The following is a 21,152-nucleotide window of genomic DNA, read 5'->3' as shown; positions in this document are numbered from 1 at the left end:
TTTTGGACCAGATTTTGACACGGAATCCGCCTCAGAATCTGTCCCCAAGAAACACCTCCCATTTACTTCAATGGAAGTCGTTGACTTTTTTCCGCTACTGGTTTTATGCCGCTCTCGGCAAAAAGAAGCGAACTGCCTTTCTTGCCGCGGCGGAATCCACCTCAGTGTCCACGGCACGACACTCCCTCCTTACTGGGTCCATTCATTTGGGCCTAATCTGGAGCGGAATGGGGGCCCCCCTGGCAAACTATGCACTGGGGCCCAGAAGCTGCAATAGATAGATAGATAGATAGATAGATAGATAGATAATAGATAGATAGATAAATAGGAAATAGATAGATAGATAAATAGGAAATAGATAGATAGATAGATAGATATTAGGATGTGGAGGAAAACAACAGGACAGACTGCGCTCCTTCTGCTTGTTGGGAAGTAAAGCAGGATCCCCTGCAGTTCTCCTCAAATATTGGGGTAACCTGCTTAACCCAGCATAGGGTGCGGAGCTAAGACTTGTATGGTTAACTTGTTGATTTTAGGGCTGCATCTGTCTGGGGAAGCGGTCGTCTGGCTAACTGACCATGTGGACAAAATCTTTTATGAGCCTATGGCTCGCAAATCCACGAAATTATGCGCTCGTATTGAAGTAAAACAATACCGCCTTGGAATATATTGAATCAGGCTTTTATTCAACAGATATGCCTGGCTCAGTATATTCCAAGGTGGTATTGTTCTACTTCAAGAGGAGCGCCTCATTTCAGGGATTTGCGAGCCATAGGCTCATAGTAGATGGATAGATAGATAGATAGATAGGATATAGATAGATAGATAGATAGATAGATAGATAGATAGATAGATAGATAGATAGATACATTAGATAGACAGCTAGATTGGATATAGATGGATGGGTGGATGGATAGATAGATAATAGATAGAATGTATAGTTAGAGTTTTCCTCAGACCATTCCCCACAAGCAGTGATGATGAGGATGATGAGGATGATGATGATGTGATATGATGGTGATTGTGTAAGATTAGAGTGGCCGCTGCTGGGAGAATACCAGACATTGTCTTTCACTTGCAGGCTCGGCCGCCAGGTGGCGCAGTGTTATTCTCTCTCTCCTCCTCGCCACTTCCCTGCTTTCACTTCCAGATCCTGCCATAAGATCCCGGGCAGCCTGGAGCTCACAGCGGGCGGCTCAGCCCTCACAGACCCCGGCGTGTGTTATACCCAGGAGTATGGGGACCAGATCAGACACCATGGAGATGAACGGCGGGCCGGGGGAGATGGAGCATCTGCACGATGACGAGGTAACGGGGGAGGGGCTAAGCAGTCGGGGGCTCTGTGTACGGGCTGGGGGCAGGTGGTCTGGGTAATGGCCCGCAGTGTGTTATGTCCTGAGCCCTCTCTGTGCCCCCCATACCCTGTGCTACCACTTATGCCCTATAGTCAGTGCAGCCCCTGTATGAGGGCTCCCCAATGTGTCTGCACCCCAGCTGTATGTACTGGGGTGACCATATCACTACACAGGCTGCCCATCACCACCATGACTGCCCTACCCAGAGGAGTAACATGAGGGACACAATGTGTAGCCACAGCCCTGTCATAAGGCGATGCTGCCACTTCTTGTCATTGTCATACACTTGTTACTCCTCATTTACATTGAGCTGCTGCACTGCAGCGCCCCCAGCAGGTTGGTCACTGTAACCTGAGCAAGGAGCTGTGCTTGGTATGTCCTTATTTGCTACCTGTGTGCCCAGCACCCTCCTGCCTCAGTTACATGGGGCCCATTCAAAAAACTCGCCCGCTGCAGGCTCCATATTTGCTTCTATAGACTGGCAGGACAGGATTGCCTACAATGGCGCAGGTCGCTGTTCATACACTTCACACGTCTGATGCTGTTTTGGCCTCCTGCTCCTCAAAAAACCCATACATGTTCATCATGATCAAGCCTGTATGTATTCTGCGCTCATCTCCCTGACCCCAGCTCCAGGCTTTCTCCACACTATTTTAGTATAACAGAAGGAGGCCTGAAAAGGTAAAAATAACCCCATAGCGGTCCTCGGTGCTCCGGTGTCCTAGGCTGCGGCCCAGTCCCGCAACTTTTCCGGCAGAAGTCCCCACCGCACATGACTACTGAGGCTAACCAGTCTAATGTCTCAGATGACGTCCCGGTTCATTCAGGTGACATTCAGTGAGGACTTCTGCCGCGGGCATTTGGACAGGTGAGTGTTTGTTTTTTTTTGTTTATTATTATTTTATTATTCACCTTCCCTTGCCTTCTGCTGCAGTACTAAAATATCATGAACCGCCCCTTTAAGAACTTATTCACATAATAGAGCATGTCATTGAGCCGTTTTCATGGATTCCTCAATGGACTACAGTCTATGAGATACGACCCATATGACGGTTGTATTTCCTGGACCAAACACTGAGCAAGACGCAGACTCTCAGCATCATATATATATCATATATGCTAGGACTATGGTGCTCGGAGTCCGGACCCCGGGGTGTGATACGAACATATAGTCTGTATTTCACACATCGGATATGCCCGCGTGGAGCTGTCCGCAGTGTTCTGATTTGTATGCTGGGATGCGGTGGTTTGAGTTGTGCAACTTTGTTATTCTTGGGTGACTATCACAGCACACTGCTACTCAAGCAACACATTTTAGCTTCCTCATATTCCTGCGCACTTCTTCAGGTCACCTGCCACTCGATTATACCAAACTTGACTCATTTTGGCGTCCCTGGTGATCTCGAGTTGTTTCAGTAGGACCATGGGGAATGGGGTCTCCTGGTTTGGGGGCGTAATACAGGACCTAAAATGTGATTGTGAAATTGACCAAAATGAGGTAAAGATTTAGAATTGTTACAGTTCAAGTTTGTGTCACATTATTTTACTAATTGTTCATTAGTGTTTTGGCTTTTTAATAACAAATATAAATTTCATCGGTATTTAGTATCCGTAACCGTATTAGTAATTAGTATCTGTAACCTTATTAGTATCAGTATTTAGTATTAGTATCAGTATTTAGTATCCGTAACTGTATTTGTATCAGTATTTAGTATTAGTATCTGTATTTAATATTAGTATTTAAGTATTATTTGTTGTTTTAGTTGCTTTTGCTCTTTAAATATTTTGTGACCTAAAAGTGTAAGGTTGAGAATAATTCCTGAGGATATTTATACTGAAGTGCAAGTACCCAGGGATTTCTAGGGCGTGTGAGATAAACACATCCGTTTGCTGGACTCTGGTTACTGTTTACACTGAGCAGGCTTTTTGCACATTGTTATTACATGTTGTACCCGCTTATGTGCTGCTCTCCAGCTGGGGACTCTGCTGTGCTGGGTGTTGGAATTCACCTTTCTAAATAATACTTTGCTCATTTTATTTTGCTTTGTTTAAAAGAATTATCCGGTTTCTGATATTGATGGCTTATGCTCAGGATACGCAATCAATTTTGGATCTGTGGGGGGTCTGACACCCAGGACCCCTGCAGATGACCAGTACTGAGGCTGCACAGGACAGCCAGGCCGCGTATTGGTGAGTGTCAGTACTGCAGCACTATCCCATATATTTCAGCGCTGCGTTACTTACACTTGCTGCTACAGCTCTTCCATGTTGCTTAAGGATCAATCTTAGAAACCGTTGCAAGTTTGGAGATTGCAGTATGTCAGTTATATTTATGGAAATGCTGGTGGTTTCCCTATAGGTGTAATGGAAGCAGAAAGTCCGCAGAGGTTTCCTTCTGTCCAAAGTGGGAAAAAACACAATGCATTGGTGCTTTGGTTTTTCCCGCAGTCCTTTTTTGCTGCTGCCCAGTAAATGGGGCCTTAGCCTGAAAGTAATATAGCCAAGGCCAAATTTGTCAGGTCCACTGTGGGATGTGCACTGAAAACGTCTGGTTATTGCCACAGCTTTCAGCCTTGGTTCCTGGGTGTTTGGTTCCAGCTTACAGTATTTGCATTGCAAAGGTTGAAAACACACAGCAGTGTTACTGCTGTTTTTTTCCTACAATGTGTGGATGGGATTTGCTATCATACATTCACAGTGGATTCGCTGCCGGTGATTTTGCAGGGACTGACCTGCTATGAGTACACAACTGGTGTCCCCAACCTATAGGGATACTCTTGTTTTATAAAGGGATAGTATACAGATAGGATATTCCATCACTTTATTCCTGGAGGTAATCCTAACAGAAAAGCTGTACAGGAGGGGGCTTCAGAGGCTTTAACTGGAGGTGAGATGAGCTACTTACTCCTCCTTGTGCCTCCTCTTTGTCTAAGCTACGTATATCTTGGCTCAGCCAGTATAATAGATCAGGCGTTGTCAGTAACCTTCTACCTACTACTGATAAGAGGCTTCATTTTCACTTTGGAGTCTACTCCGTTGGGCCTTGTGCACATGATCTTATTATCAGTCTGCAGGCCAAACCAATGACACTGAGTCCTCCATTTCTCACCATCCCACCTCTGGGCCAAACTTCTTCATAAATGGATGGATAACCGGCCTGGTCTGATAGAAGCAGCAGAGCTCCCATAAGGCCTCATGCACATGACTGCATTTATTTTCCATATACTGTCCATAACTATGGATCTGTAAATACGAACAGTATACAGACTCTTTCATTACACTGTGTTATGGTGTCAAGGTGTTCTCCAAGATCAGATAATGGTGGCCTATCCTTAGGCTGGTTGCACATAGACCAGATTTTGGCTGCATTTCCTGGATGACCTATCCTAACTCCCTATTCACACAACCGGGTTTCACCCATTAACCTCGGTCTGTGTTTGTTGGATTTCCTGGCCTGGACAGTATTCCAGGAGAGGAACTCCATTCACACGGAGGAAAATGGTGAGGAATTTGGTCTGGAATTTCAGCAGTGAAAAAGAAGCCTCCCATCATGGCTGAAACTCTGTTGTGTGAATGCGGGGTCAGAGCAGCTTCACTCTGATGTTTTAGGTCTATAAGAAACAAACCAGGTGTCGGCTGTATTTCTCAGGCCAGACGTGGACTCCTAGCATCATAGTCCTCCATAATACTAGGAGTCCATGCCTCCTTTCATTATAGTACAGTGGTCCCATGGGGAGGCTGTGACTCCTAATATTATACATGACTATTATCCCGGACATCCAGGTCCCGTCTCATTGTTTGGTCTGAGACACAATTGACAGCCAGTCTGCTTCTCATGGACTGTATGTTGATGTGACATTGGCTTCAGGACAGGTCATCACTATCAGACGATACCCAGCGCTCCCACCATTCATCTGTTTTCAGCGGTGTACAGAGCCATCTACTTCCATCTCCGAACAACTGAATTCCTGGACGTCCCCTATAAGTCACTAAGCCCTATGGATGCCGTCAGTAATATGTTTCTTATTGCACTTTTGAGCTCTGTTTGCTCAGGGATTGCAGCTGCGGAGGGTGTGGGCTGTGTTTCTTTCCAAGGATACTGCACAGAGATGAGGAATAAGCACTTAGATCTCTAGGTAAATATCAGCGCCTGTGGACCAGCATTAGGCTGAGTAGCGGAATATTATCCCAAGGAGGGGGCGTCCAGGGGCTGCTGGCCACCAAAGCAAATAGGCTTGTTAGGATATTCCTAGAACTGTCCTTGCCATGTTGTGCATTGCCTTACTGACGGTAACCTCAAGACATGGATGAATTATATGTCATAAAGTGAGAAACCTAACCGAAGAGCTGCAGTTAACTGCTGTTTCTGAAAAATGTTACATCATTGTCACATGTCAGAAGGTTAGATTAAGAGTCCGGGTGCTGAGACCCCCACCGGGGCAGGGTCAGCGGATGATAGATCACAGTCCAAGGGATATTTACAGGGGTGTGAACGATTAGAAAAATATGGCTATTTTCATCGTGAAACAGCGCCACATCTGTCCACAGGTTGTGTCTAGTATTGCAGCTCAGCCCCATTGAAGTGACTAGTGTGAGCGTTCTCTATGGGTAGTATCTGTTATTGTAGCTTAACTCTATTTACTTGGAATGGGGTGATGTGCAATACCAGAACCAACCTGTAGACAAGTGTAGCGCTTTTGGTGTGGGAATATACTAATCTTCAGCAGGCACTCGGTGTATCTGCGGGAGTGCGATCCGTCGTCATCCTTCACTAAAGAATGAAAACAATCCCTTGTTTGTTCCTACATTAGCAGCATGTTTTTGTTTGGGACAGCCGGGTGTTATATTTATATATATATATATATATATATATATATTTTTTTTTTTTTTTTGCACCATTTCTATTGTATCCTTAAAGCTGTTCCGGTTGTGGTTAGGAAGGAATTTATATTAATTGTTGATGTATATTGATAAAATTCCATACATTCCGTCTTGTTGAACCCTTCAAAATCTGTCTGTAGATTCCACAAATGTCATGACATGTGAAGCATCTGAATAGACACAGTGTAATGTACACACTATGGAAACGAATGGGATAAGCTCGCTGCATTGTGTAACAAATGCAAAAACCCCAACAGGACCAATAAGGGCTGGCTGCAAAAAATGAAGGCCCTTTACTATTGATTGTATTGTACAATGCGGCTTTAGAAAAATGGGCCTGGTTTTCTGCACAAAATAGTGCCACTCTTATGCATGGGCAGCATCTGGTACTGCAGCTCAGCTCCATTTATTTCAGCAAATGTGTTTCTTGGGGAAAAGACCACGTCGACTCCTTACTGTAATCTTTCCAAAAACTAATAGCACTTCATGTATAAACTGCACACACAGTTATCGCATACCTTGAAGGCCTTTTATTACCCTAAACCTTGGCCACGTTTCCACTTTAACACTATGGTGTAAACTTACAAAGGAATCCTTTCAGCTGTAACGTCCTGGCACATGCCAACCTATCTGGGATGACTACGTGTACAGATCTCTCGGCCTCTGCTGCTTCTGTTTTTGACGAGTTTTTCTTTACCTTTTCACTCAATACTTTCTTGTATTTACGAGATCTCTAAGCAAGGAGCCTCAGACGGTTCCTTCAGCTCGACCTGGTATAACCCATTTCCTTGGCTTTTCCAGTTTCCTGTGGATTTGCCAGCAAAATTTCCAGCAGCACTTTGCTACTGGGACGTTCTCTGTAAATAAAGTAAACCCTGTGCTACATCTACGCTGAGTAGAGAATACGTCACCCTGTGCGGCAGACCCTATCACAACACGGGATATTCCATGATTTGTATGGGCGTTCACTGGGTAGAATGAAGGCTACGTCTACATTTTCCCATGCCTTGTACCATAGCGGCTAAGGCAGTGTGCTGGTATTACATGTAACGCGGGCTCATTGGATGGCACTCCGTTGCAGTTCTCCGCTCTGCTGTATATGGGGAAGGGGTACGGTCTCTTTTATTTTTTTTTCATTAGGAAGCCAGTGATTGAAATCCTATGAAAGTAAATATGGATAAAATGATATACATTAAATGTGTTATACAATATTAATAATTCTATAATAAAAGTAATCATTTTATTTCGGAGTTTTTTTTTTTTTTTTTTTCTTCACCCAAAATTGGTTGACTTTGACTCTGCAGCCCTACAGGTCCCCGCTCTTCTCTTCCACACGGGCCTACACCATACCCTAGAAAATCCCGCTCAGTCAATCACTGGCCATAGCAGTGACCCATACTAGGTCGTGATTGGCTGAGCGGCCATCTCTAGCCACTTCCTGTTTGTTTGTGTTCAGATACCAGGAAGTAAACCGGAGGAGAGACCCATCTTAAATAGTGATTGGCTGAGCGGCCATCTCTAGCCACTTCCTGTGTTGTTGACCAGGCAATGTCAGAACTGAACTAGAGGGATGGTAGGGGTTAATATCACTCTTCTTTATCATCTTATGGCCTCATTATTTTTTCACAGGAAGTTATTCCTCCTTTTAATATTCTTGCAGACATCAAAGTTGGGGTAAAATGATCACAGCTGTTACAATGAGATATATTCGACTTCTGCCGCCATTTTGTTTGAATCTTGCACAATATGCTTCATTGTAATTCTGGAGACTATGGTGTGTATGGGTTGGACAGTAGAGGACAGCACCCTGACACTTGACAGTACACTGCTATTGATTAGAGATGAGCAAACACTGTTCGGAACAGCCGTTCCAAACAGCACGCTCCCATAGAAATGAATGGACGTAGCCACACGCGAGGGGTTAAAGAGGACCTTTCACCATATCCGGGCACAGGCAGTGTTATATACTGCCGGAAAGCTGACAGTGCGCTGAATTCAGCGCACTGTCGGCTTTCCCGATCTGTGCCCGGTGTGAAGAGCTATCAGTCCGGTACCGTAGCTCTTCTATGGTCAGAAGGGCGTTTCTGACAGTCAGTCAGAGACGTCCTTCTGCCTCGCGGCGCCTATCCCGCTGTGCTGTGGAGCGGGGAGGAACGCCCCCTCCCTCTCCTGATAATGCTCGTCTATGGACGAGCTGTGTGAGCAGAGGGAGGGGGCGTTCCTCCCCGCTCCACAGCACAGCGGGATAGGCGCCGCGAGGCAGAAGGACGTCTCTGGCTAATGGTCAGAAACGCCCTTCTGACCATAGAAGAGCTACGGTACCGGACCGTAAGCTCTTCACACCGGGCACAGATCGGGAAAGCCGACAGTGCGCTGAATTCAGCGCACTGTCAGCTTTCTGGCAGTATATAGAACTGCATGTGCCCGGATATGGTGAAAGGTCCTCTTTAAGCGACCGGCCGCCGGCAAAGTGTACGTGCCAGCTGCTTCCATTCATTTCTATAGGAGCGTGCTGTTCGGAACAGATGATCCGAACAGTGTTCGCTCATCTCTACTATTGATAGCCAATGTTATGTATATTAAACTGTGCAAACTACACAAAAATATTAAAAATGGCGGCAGATTCAGTGCGGCGATGTCAGGCCATGGATCTATATAACTGAAAAACTATACAGCAGATGAAGCCCATGCACCTTAATGGCGTTATTCCACCTTTAATAACGGCTCCTTTACTACATCTTTAGTGAGACGGCTCTGGGAGCCGTGTGGGAATTCAATCATGGCCGGCCGCAGACGATATTTAACCTCATTTTCTGTAGAATTGCTTTGGCGTAAGTGACTGCAAACACTTTACTGGTGACCTCGGGTAACATTGGTGGCATTGTTCTGCTTCACTGATACGGGTCTCCAAGTGTCATTGGATGGCGATGTTCTGGCATTCCTGAGAAGCGATATCTGTCATTTTTTGTATGTCTGGTAATAAATAGGTCGGATGAGTCAGCTCCTCAGACACGCCGGGTTTGGACCTCTGTTCTTGGTTTAATATTACAATGCCAGACATGTAGAAGACAGTCACTTGTAGTTCTATACATCAGGTCGGTACATGTTCCCATTATGTTTCTCTTACATTATTGTTATTTCCAGTCTTCAAGTAGAGACAAAAAAAGATTAAAAAGAACTAGAATCCCGGACTTATATGCCGCTCTCTGGAGACAGGTTTGGCTGACTCATTCACATGAAGGGCAAAAACAACGGTGGCGGTTTTTGTAACTTTTTCACACATTGATTTCAGTGGGGCCCACAACAGATTTTTGGCCTAAAAAAGTTCCAAGTATCAGGTTTGTGACTTTTTAAACACTAGTTATATACATTATCGCAACTAGTGTTTTTGTGTCATCCGGTTTCCCAAAAAGTGGGTATGGCGAGGACCATCGGCCCCACAGGATTATATATTATTACCAGAAAATTGGCATATATGATGCTGGATTATACACTAGCTACATGCTGGTGTAGGTATCGCTCCATGGCCCAGCAGAGGGTACATCTTATTTATGAGGAGGCGTGCTCCTTGCCGTAAATAAGGCGCACCCTCATTACAAAACTAATCATTATTTTAGGTAAATTAATTCTATACAAAATTTGAAGGGTTGGTCAAAATGGACGTGTACAATACACTCTTGGATCCATTACGTGCTGGCATGGAGCTATATACTATATATATATATACACTCACCGGCCACTTTATTAGGTACACCTGTCCAACTGCTCGTTAACACTTAATTTCTAATCAGCCAATCACATGGCGGCAACTCAGTGCATTTAGGCATGTAGACATGGTCAAGACAATCTCCTGCAGTTCAAACCGAGCATCAGTATGGGGAAGAAAGGTGATTTGAGTGCCTTTGAACGTGGCATGGTTGTTGGTGCCAGAAGGGCTGGTCTGAGTATTTCAGAAACTGCTGATCTACTGGGATTTTCACGCACAACCATCTCTAGGGTTTACAGAGAATGGTCCGAAAAAGAAAAAACATCCAGTGAGCGGCAGTTCTGTGGGCGGAAATGCGTTGTTGATGCCAGAGGTCAGAGGAGAATGGCCAGACTGGTTCGAGCTGATAGAAAGGCAACAGTGACTCAAATAGCCACCCGTTACAACCAAGGTAGCCAGAAGAGCATCTCTGAACGCACAGTACGTCCAACTTTGAGGCAGATGGGCTACAGCAGCAGAAGACCACACCGGGTGCCACTCCTTTCAGCTAAGAACAGGAAACTGAGGCTACAATTTGCACAAGCTCATCGAAATTGGACAATTGAAGATTGGAAAAACGTTGCCTGGTCTGATGAGTCTCGATTTCTGCTGCGACATTCGGATGGTAGGGTCAGAATTTGGCGTCAACAACATGAAAGCATGGATCCATCCTGCCTTGTATCAACGGTTCAGGCTGGTGGTGGTGGTGTCATGGTGTGGGGAATATTTTCTTGGCACTCTTTGGGCCCCTTGGTACCAATTGAGCATCGTTGCAACGCCAAAGCCTACCCGAGTATTGTTGCTGACCATGTCCATCCCTTTAAGACCACAATGTACCCAACATCTGATGGCTACTTTCAGCAGGATAATGCGCCATGTCATAAAGCTGGAATTTATCTCAGACTGGTTTCTTCAACATGACAATGAGTTCACTGTACTCCAATGGCCTCCACAGTCACCAGATCTCAATCCAATAGAGCATCTTTGGGATGTGGTGGAACGGGAGATTCGCATGATGGATGTGCAGCCGACAAATCTGCGGCAACTGTGTGATGCCATCATGTCAATATGGACCAAAATCTCTGAGGAATGCTTCCAGCACCTTGTTGAATCTATGCCACGAAGAATTGAGGCAGTTCTGAAGGCAAAAAGGGGTCCAACCCGTTACTAGCATGGTGTACCTAATAAAGTGGCCGGTGAGTGTATATATATATATATATATATATATATATATATATATATATAGATATATATATATATAATGTGGAGTGTTTTTTGACTTTTGGGCCAACAAGCATTTCCAAAAAGGAAGCCTGCACTTTTATAAAAAGAACATGGTTTCCTGCTACAATACCGACCTGGTTAGTGGTATGTCAAATTTCGGATGATAAGAGTGTTGACTTACAGAGTAAAAGCAAAAATAAGGACGTTGTAAACTAAGATCACGAGGACGTCAAATAAAAGCAAACTTAAGGTCGGCCTCTCTGAGCAGGACTTTGTTTGTTTTTTAATCGTTGAACTCAAATTTTTTTGTCTCCTAATTATTCTTAGACAAGTGGAGTCTTCTCAGGCAATAACATGGTTTCCGGCTTTTGGGACTTGCACAACTGTATTGCGTATTCTGCCTTCTTTTTGCGGTGGGGCTTATATTTAGAAACCAAAAAAGTGAAGTTTCGAAAACCTAGAAAAAGGATAAGAGATAAAGAGTGAAAAGAAGTAATTTCTCTATCGCTTTTTGATTGTTTTGCATGTTTAACGGTATCACTATATGGACAGGCTGGGGGGTCACCGCAGAAAGCGCCATAGTAATAGCACATGATTGTAGTAAAACGGGTCTAAAGAACTCTAGGCGGGACCCAATGGGGCTGATTTATTAAGACTAACTTTTTTGTATGTCAGTCATAATAAAGGGCTTACCTGCTTACTGTGTGTGCCATTTTCTTGTGGCCCAGACATGCGCTGTCGGCTGAACCCAAGGCCTAGAAGTTTGAAACTCACGACAGAAGAAGACACAGAGAGAGGGCGTTCCAGAAGAAGATGGAGGCGTCGCTGGAAAGTTCTGTCGCAGCATTGGGGACGCCCCCAGTGCTGCGAGAGAACTCATTTCTGGATTTCTACTGAACGGCGGCACGGAGAAGACATCTAAAGGTAGGAAAAGAATAGCCTTTCTTAAGGCTATTCCTACGTTTTAGTCAGAAAAAAAGGGCATCCAATGATAGGATCCCTTTAAGAAAATCATGTTTAATTCTGGATTAATATAATCCTTCTGTACAAACTTCAGAACACGGTGTGCACATGGAGAAGAATAACCGTGTGCATCTTGAAATTATCCACTATATCACTTCACGCCACTCTAAATATTATTACTGCTCTGAATAAATTATTTTGTACTGTACGATAGGACTTTTTGTGTCAGACCCCGGACACCAATAAATGATAAGATGTCTAAAATAGATCAGACAGCAGTATATTCATCTTTTCACACTGAAAAAACAAAGTAGATGTAACTCTTCCTAATATAGTCTTTCAGTGCAGTCTCCAAGAGCTGGCCTTAGGATGGCGGCCGCTTGGGAAGGGAATTCTTAGTTGCTTCTTGTAGATAGAAAGTGCATGACAAAGTCCAGGAGTCAGACGTCTAGAAGTGGACAAATTCCAGTAGACTTTGCAGGTGTAATAGACTGTTCAAAGAGGGTACTTGGCTTTTTGACTGCACAAAATAAACTTTCATGAACAAAAACAGCCCAAAATGTTACACATGAAATGTCATAACTTTAGATTGGTGGAAGTCTGAGTGCTGAGACCCCGTAGTGATACTAGAAGAGACTGTCAGAGTGAGTGGGCAATCGGCTCATAGCAATGGCTATATTAGACAACTCAATGGCAACCAAGTGGCGATCAACGAGAAACGCGTTGACTGATGCGCATTTGAGTTGATCTTATTAAAAAGGCTGATGCAAACTGAATGGGGTAGGAATGATCTCTGCTGCGATAGTTCCTCCACCATTCGGCTGTCCTGATTACTACCAGCCTTGGTTACACAAAGTGATTTCCAACAAACATTCAGTGGTTGGCAGCACTAGATAGGGCAGTTATCAGCAATTTTCTAAAAATTCCCAGGAATACCCATCTAATAGAGTCTTAAAGGGAATCTCCAGTATACATTTTTTGATTATTATTTAAAAAAAAAAAAAAATATTCTGTCCCAGTGCTCTGGTGTCTCCCAACACAATCTGGTCCTGCTGCTCTTGTGTCTTCTTCTGGTGGAAGTCCCCATTGTGTGACTGCTGAGGCCAATCGGTGGTCTAAGGAAAAGGACAGAGGACGTGACAGCTGCTAAGGACTTCCAACAAAACAAGATGGTTGAGCAGCAGGACCGCGCTCTGCCATGGAGAGTCAAGTAGAGCCAATGTTCCTTGACAAGACGCAGTACTCGGGGTCTGTCCTTTTTTTGCTTCTGTTTTAGTGCTTGGTGGGAGCATCGGCGCTCGGATCCCACAAATCAAAACTTAACTGAATCAAACAGTGTTTTTGCCCATTGTGAATTGGTGCTTCCAATGGCGAGATATCACTATTTTCGCCAAAATGCAAATTAGCTCTTTGGTGCAATGATGGTTTTGCTGATGCTCCAAAGAGGTAAGCGGCAACTCCCTGGTTCCCCTAAAGAGATCATTGGCATATTGACAAAAAGAGTGATATTTTGGCAATGGAGACAGAGATTCACAATTCAGGTGATCCAAACCTATTAGTGGGATTGGGTTCTGGTGACAGATTCTCTTTGATGTAATGTTATCAGACAGACAACCATATTCTACCCTACGGCATGTTGTTAGTCCTCAGACCGATGCTTTGAGTGGATTAAACAGAATATACAATATGTCTTCCCCCACTTTATAGCCTTCATCTGTTATAATTTGGTGTCCAAATGTTAAACTATAGCAGCAGGAAATTGGTGCATGTCTGGTATTGTATAGCTGCTATGTTTGTTCTGTATGGAAAGCACCTAAAAGATTTGCTATCTATAATTAACCAATAATTCCTTCCCCTCCTCGCCACCACTTTATACACGTTGTAGTATAGTATTTCCTCTGTACAGATAAGTGACCTACATTCACAACCTGCAATAAACGGGCGCAAACATTTTGTACTGAGATTTGTTAATGGTTATGACAATCCTAGTATGTGAAGCCGTATGAAATATCTAGCACATTTTTTATTGCATTGTGTGTACTTTTAGAGATAAAATGTATCTGCAGACTGATTTAATAATCTGTCTGCAGATACAGCTTGCATTGTATTGTAATACATGCAAGCTACAGAGGTTGAGCAGAAGATTATGCAATATATAACGTATGAATAAAGGTGTCTATAGATTTTGCTGTATATGAACTATTTTATCCCTTGGGGGAACATGAACATGCACCGTGGTGGTTTTACTGTCTGCAAATACTGATCCACAAAAAACACATCCCCATTGCATCAGTATGTCGTCTGCTATCACAGATTCTCAAAAAGTCTTAAGGATCAATCTACACTGGTGTCTGTGGTGCAAATACTTATAAGCATAGGACCTGCTCCATAATTTGTTGACAGTTTCTGCGGCCTGGACATAATCAGTGAAAACTAGAGACTTGTTTATGGGGCCATACAATTGAATGGGTCCGTATGGCATGGGTCCTTAGGCAAGATCATCACTATCAGATGGGCGAGGGTCTGACTCTCGGCCAGTCACCTGTTTGGGCTATGGCGCTTGAAGCGCTGCCAGGTTTTCAATGCTCTTGGAGCTTTGTTTCTCAATAGCAGCGGTGCAAGACAATGCAGTTTATCCCATTCCATTGGATAGGGGAAACCTGTTATAAGCGGCATACCACTTTATCTGTACGCTGGTGGATCATGTTAAACTAAAAGTAAGCTAAAGGAAGGAAGTGTACTGAAGTGAAGTTTTGAGTATTCTTTGTCTGAGCACTGAAAATGTGTTCATTTATGGTTAGCATTGTCTGATAAGATTTGGTGAATGGTTCCAAGATGGCGTCATACATGAAAGACTAGATGGGGTACAATGGCTAGCTTTTGTGATTTATGTAAGATCTCCTCTAGCACTGAGCTCAGTTTACTTTGCTTTTTTGTGGTTCTCCGCCACTGAACTTGGCTTTGTCCGCACTTGTCCCTTGGACTGTTTTCCTGTATTTACATAACTGACATAATGGCGAGCGTTACCTAGACTCCATTCTCTGCCCCCTCTATTATTAGCCTTGCTTTGGTTCACACATTTTTGTCATAATTGCATAATTTTAGCCTTAATTTGTATAGAATCATTGCAAACTTCCTTGTTTGACCATGGCTAAGTATACAGGTAGGTGGGTGGGCCATTAAAAAAATAATAATAATAATAATAATAATAATAATAATAATAATAATGGATCCAGCAGATCCTGGTCCCTTCAGAACTCCCCTGATTGGCTATACATTGCCTGTTCTTCTGATAGGCCATCAATATTATGATCCTTGAAAAACAAAAAAAATCTACTTGTCACATAAGTTTGCATTACAAAGTCACTAACCTTTCAAGAAGCTCTGCTAAATGTAATAATATATCAAAAGAAAAATGCTTCTTTCTCCACTTATCTGACTCCTCCCTCTGTCCCAAACTGATGATCACTCTGCAGTTTCTGCTGAATATCTGCTCACAAATGTATCAAAAGTTTATGCAGAGGGGAGAGAAGTCAAGTGAGAGAGAAGCAGAGCTAAAGCGACAGATGTACTGCAGCATCTATAGGTAAGTGTTCTAGCATGTACTGCAGCATCTATAAGTAAGTGTTATAGCATGTCCTGCAGCATCTATAGGTAAATGTTATAGCATGTCCTGCAGCATCTATAGGTAAATGTTATAGCATGTCCTGCAGCATCTATAGGTAAGTGTTATAGCATGTCCTGCAGCATCTATAGGTAAGTGTTATAGCATGTCCTGCAGCAGCTATAGGTAAGTGTTATAGCATGTCCTGCAGCATCTATAGGTAAATGTTATAGCATGTCCTGCAGCAGCTATAAGTTAGTGTTATAGCATGTCCTGCAGCATCTATAGGTAAGTGTTATAGCATGTCCTGCAGCATTTATAGGTAAGTGTTATAGAATGTTCTTACTGTCTCTAAGCTACTAGACTCACATTACTTTGGTCAGCAACATCTCTTTGATTTATTTATATATTTTGCTGCTACTCCTGATTGGGCTAGAGACACAGGATAAAAGTATCCCTTGTGTTTTTTATCATGTGTGGCGTATGGGAGACCAGTCGGCTCAGGAAGAACAGAGACTTAGAGATAGAGCCTATATAATCTGTTATACAACGTTTGAGCATGTTATATGGTCATACTGTAAATGTTCTGCCATCTTGGATGGGTGAAACCTTATTCATAAAGCATACATAGACAGGAATTGATGCCCACAGCAAACTAGTGATACTTTATCAAAGTGTCCTTTATTGTATGACCACTGCCCTCATGATTCATACACTAAAGTGATCTCAGCAGATTTCCATTGTATAGCCTGTCTCTAGAATTCTAGGGAATTAGGAAATCCCGGCCAAAAAACTAGAAGTTAAACTGCAGAGTCGTGAAAAACTCCTGGGTCAAAATGAGGCAATGGAGCAATATCCGTATAAAGGGGAAAATTCTGACGCTTGCTCTGAAGACTTGTCATATCTAAAGGGTTGCTAAAAACTGATGAATCCCCGAAAAATGATCAATGCTCTGACTGCCAACAATTACTAGAATGAAGGGCCTCACATACAGAACCCAACATGTCAATCCCTGCAGACCGATAGGTTAAGGGTCACCTGAATCACACACTGTATTTCCCCTTGTGAATCGTTGCCTCCATTGCTGAGATATTGCCGATTTTGCCAATATGCAAATGAGCTCTTTGAATGAACGAGCGATGTAAATGGCATCACCCTTGATGTTACAATGGGCTAATTTGCATATTGATCAAAACAGCGGCATCTCTGCAACGGAGGCAACAATTCACAAAGGGAAAACTCAACTTTATTCAGGTGACCCTGTATCTTTCAGCGGGGTTGAGTTGGTATGTTGGGTTCTGGTGGCAGACTCCTTTGATTTCAAGGAGCTTTAATACTGATGACCTATGCTAGGATAAGTCATCATTATCAGATTGGTGGGGGTCTGGCAACCCAGGTGATCTTCTGTTTGAAGAGGCCTGTAATGTCATATTTGTCATATGGCCTGTTTGTGTCTCAGTCCCATTAAAGTGAATGGGATTATATCAGGCCCAGCTGTCATATACTGCAGCCTTTCCAAAACTACTGATCAGCACGGGGTGTCAGGCCCCACCAATATGATATTGGAAACCTCATCATTGTCTTCATTCCTAAAAAACCTCTTTAAGGTGCCATCCTTTATCCTTGAAGATCATATATATGATGTGACTCTCATTCAGTGCTGGGTTCACATCTGCATCTGAGACTGTCGCATTGACCACCGTAAATCGCCAGACGAAAATCTGCTGCAAATGTGACTTCATCAGATCTCATTATAGTCAGTAGCGTTCCCTGGATACCATTGGCGTCCACTATTTTAGCAGCCATATGCCTGTTGTTCCTTCCATGGACCAGAACAAGGAACATAGATGTGAATATAATGTCAGGCAGGAACTGAGGTTCTTCATTCATGGGTTCTTGGTGCCTGGGCCCTCACAGGCCTGCGTGACTTGTCCAAATTTAGCTGAAATGACAGAACTTCTTCAAAGCAGGTGAAAAAAAAAAAGAAACTTTGCACAAGTTATTTTAATTATTTCTTGCTGTTTGCATCTTTTTAATACAGTTTGTACAATTGTATTGCGGTGAGGGCTTTGTAGTATACACACAGGTTGAACCTGATCCAGGCAAAGTAAATTTGGTAAAAGGAGACTATTCCCTTGTACAACCATGCATACATAGCACTATATACAATCTATAGACTCTGGTAGTTATGTGGAGTGCATGAAGAGAATATACAAGCGACTCAGTGCTGATATTCTATCAAGTTTCCAAATTCATACAGCGTAGGGTCCTACTTCATGAAAACCTGGTGGACATGTAACCTGTGGTATCCCGAGCTGTCTAGACAGTTTGGCTAGTAAAATATGCATAAGGCCCCTGAAGAGACAGGTAAGGTGCAATAACTGTTCATGTGCCCAACCCCCTCCTTACACAGCCTGACACCTCTAATCCCAATAAAGAGGGCTGCCGCAGGCCCTCACATTTCCCTTGCAGGGTTTACTACGTGTATTTAGTCTTGTCTCCATGTGAGGAGAATCCATCTCTGATCGGCTGAATAAGTGAAGCCCTGGAAAAAGTTACTATAACTAAGACTGAAACCTACTAAGCCGTCATGTAATATGTCATTGTCTGGAGAGTAGTAGATCATGTCTGACCATCTGGACCACCCTGGATCTCCAGTACTAGTATCATGTACAGGTAGCTGTACTGCCCCCATGTCATGGCTGTAAACCCAAGACCATTTTCAGAACCGTATAAAACCCTAAAATGAGCCAAGCTCAGGTCTCTGCTCTCTTACGTCAGTCTGGAGGTTCATAGCGACCTCTAACAAATTAGATGTTCCTTCTACTACAATGGGCCACTTTAGTCAACCCATGCTTGTTAATCTGGCCATACAGATTAGACGATAGGCAGAACCTACTGCAGGAGCTGCCAACTATGTAATGTCTATGGGACCCGCCGTAATCTCCCTGTGACAGATGGGGGGGATATAAGGATTGGGACGTATTCCGTTACTTGATCATTTCTTCCTCCGGCAGATAAGTTACTACCAGAGAAGTTTGGCTCACCGTCCCATCACCATTCAGTATTGAGATGTATCCTGGAAGGAGACTTGGCAGTCGGTGTTCCTTATCACTACAGCGCCATCACTGGGGGAATTAAGCATTACACAAAGCTTATTAGACAAATGGTTGTGTGTAATGCAGGACAGGACAGGTCCTCCAGAGTGGGAGACACTGGACACTCCGCCATTAACTTAGAATTCCCTTACACTGTATAAACATGAGCTTTTAAGAACTTTATAATATACTTTTTTTACTTTGCTAAAATGACAGCTTCACGTTTCCCCTTCTCTCTTCAAACTACTTTTTATATATGGAGGAAAAGCTGCCTGACAATTGTGCCGCACTTTCCTGTTGTACTTGCCTTATCTTTTAGGACACAGTCAGCTGCGAGCGGCCTTGTGTGTATGAACAATGTATGTGAATGCTGATATGAGAGCGGGGGCCATGACGTCTATAAATACGCTCTTGTGGAGAGATCCAGTGACCATGTTAATATTTCACTAATGGTGCAGCTGACAAGTGTCTGGTTACATTACATGGACGTATACAATAGAAGGGAAGTTTGTATAACTGTTGCAGATACAGTGTAGATTATATGGATAGTCTGCGGCATCTGGATCCACAGAATATCTAAAAATAATCCTCAGAATAAATGTGTATTTTTTATAATCTGTGTTACTTTTCTGTTTTACACTTTAGATTTTGATGGTATTTTTCCACTCTGATTTATATTGTTTACCCAGTCGCTCCACAAGTGTTTGGCAAACGCCCTGACAAAGTTCTGCCCAGGCTGCGGTATCTGTTAAAATGAAGGGGAACTGTAGGGAGAGACGTTTGTATAGCTGGTCTGATCATGTACGTGGGCTGCCATGTGGACATTACTGTTTCCGTGTACAAGCCCCCATCTATAGTAATCTAAGTATCATCAATTGATCAAAGAAGTGACACTTTATATTTCGCATCACTAAAGACAAAATTGGGCGCACCCAGCAGGTCTTGTATTCTACAACTAATTCCTGGAGGAAGGGGGAGTGCTCACTGGAAAAGTTACAGGATGATTTTGTGATTAAAACTGTCCCCTTGCTGGTGTGGTATGAATGATTCAGGAGAGTGATTGGCCTGGTAACCATTGAGCGTTTCCATCAGTAGTGATGGAAGATTTTAGGGTTGTGGCGAGGCCCGGGAGTCAGCAATGAGTGTGATTTCCAATACTTTCTGTTCCTAGGAGTGGTAAGTACTGACAATGGTCCTTGCTGCTTGCTCTCCAGGCTCAGTGATGTGTGGGACCTGGGGGACTATGCTGTATGGGACCTCGGGGAATTATATTATATGGGGGAACACTGTAGTGTGTATGGGAGAACTCCTCCTGTGATACCCCTGCCTCATGTGAGATAGGGGTCCCTCATGCCTGTGATATTGTTCACCCACCTCTGCAACTACAGCACTGGAAAGTCCTGCGCATGTCCCTGGATGGTGACTAGTTTTACCTTTTAATGAGTAGCCTACAGACAAAATATCAGATTTTGGTTTGTGAGGCAGTTACGGTAATGGTTTCCGCCGAGCGGCAGTGCATCGGAATTCCGTTGCGGCATCCCGCTCCTGATTGGGCCTAAACAGGAGTGTGCCTCGAGCCGCAGAGGCCGCAGCAAGATAGGGCATCGCGCTTCTTTTTTCTGCTACTAGCTGGCGAGGAAGGAGTTGTCCGTTTTTGTCGGGTACCACAGAAATGGTTGATCCTTTAGGGACATAGCAAGTGAACTGAATTACCCAAAATCGACAGTGGCCTATGTGATTACAAAGTGGAAGGTGAACGGTGATTGTCGGAATGTGCCCCGAGTCGGCAGACCCCTGAAATTGGGAGATAAAGACTGACAGTGCTAACCAGATAAACCGCACCCAACCGATGGCTCACATACACCAGGAGTGTCACCAGGTATCCGGGAGTATTGTGTCGATCAATACCATCCGTAAGGAAGTATCTGCTGGGTTCTACCAACTATTGTATAGGAATAAATGTTATTTTTCTGTAATACCCCAGGTGTCCAAATACTTATTGGTAGACAGTGTATATTATATGGTGACTGTGCTTAGAATTGCAACTTCATTCATTTGACTGGGATTGAGCTGCAGCCATATCCATAGTCATGTCCCAAACAACCCCTTTACCAAAAGAGAAAAGCAATCATGTCCATATATATGAATAATGGGAATACTCAGTCTTGTGATCCTTATGTTGTCACAAAGGAAGTTCTCAGAACACCGAAGTGGGAAATTCCCCACAAAACTGCACTTTTCGGTTTCCTTATTGAACTTCCCTTTGAAGTCTCCTGTTTCCC

At 43.6% G+C, this 21,152-nt stretch overlaps 1 protein-coding gene across 1 annotated transcript in view; it reads left to right on the top strand.

Moving 5' to 3' along the window:
* Window positions 1-1,138: 1,138 nt before the first annotated feature.
* NINJ1 (ninjurin 1) overlaps window positions 1,139-21,152 on the top strand; it is a 31,791-nt gene continuing 11,777 nt past the window's right edge. The window contains exon 1 of the mRNA XM_075287161.1: window positions 1,139-1,308. Within this exon, the coding sequence (XP_075143262.1) occupies window positions 1,237-1,308 (72 nt within the window). The 5' untranslated portion in view covers window positions 1,139-1,236. The remainder of the gene's footprint in view (window positions 1,309-21,152) is intronic.

This window comes from Leptodactylus fuscus, chromosome 9 (genome assembly GCF_031893055.1).
Source record: "Leptodactylus fuscus isolate aLepFus1 chromosome 9, aLepFus1.hap2, whole genome shotgun sequence".
In the NCBI taxonomy this organism is placed as follows: domain Eukaryota; kingdom Metazoa; phylum Chordata; class Amphibia; order Anura; family Leptodactylidae; genus Leptodactylus; species Leptodactylus fuscus.
Note: the sequence above shows the minus strand (reverse complement) of the source record. Positions and strands in the feature narration are given on the sequence as shown.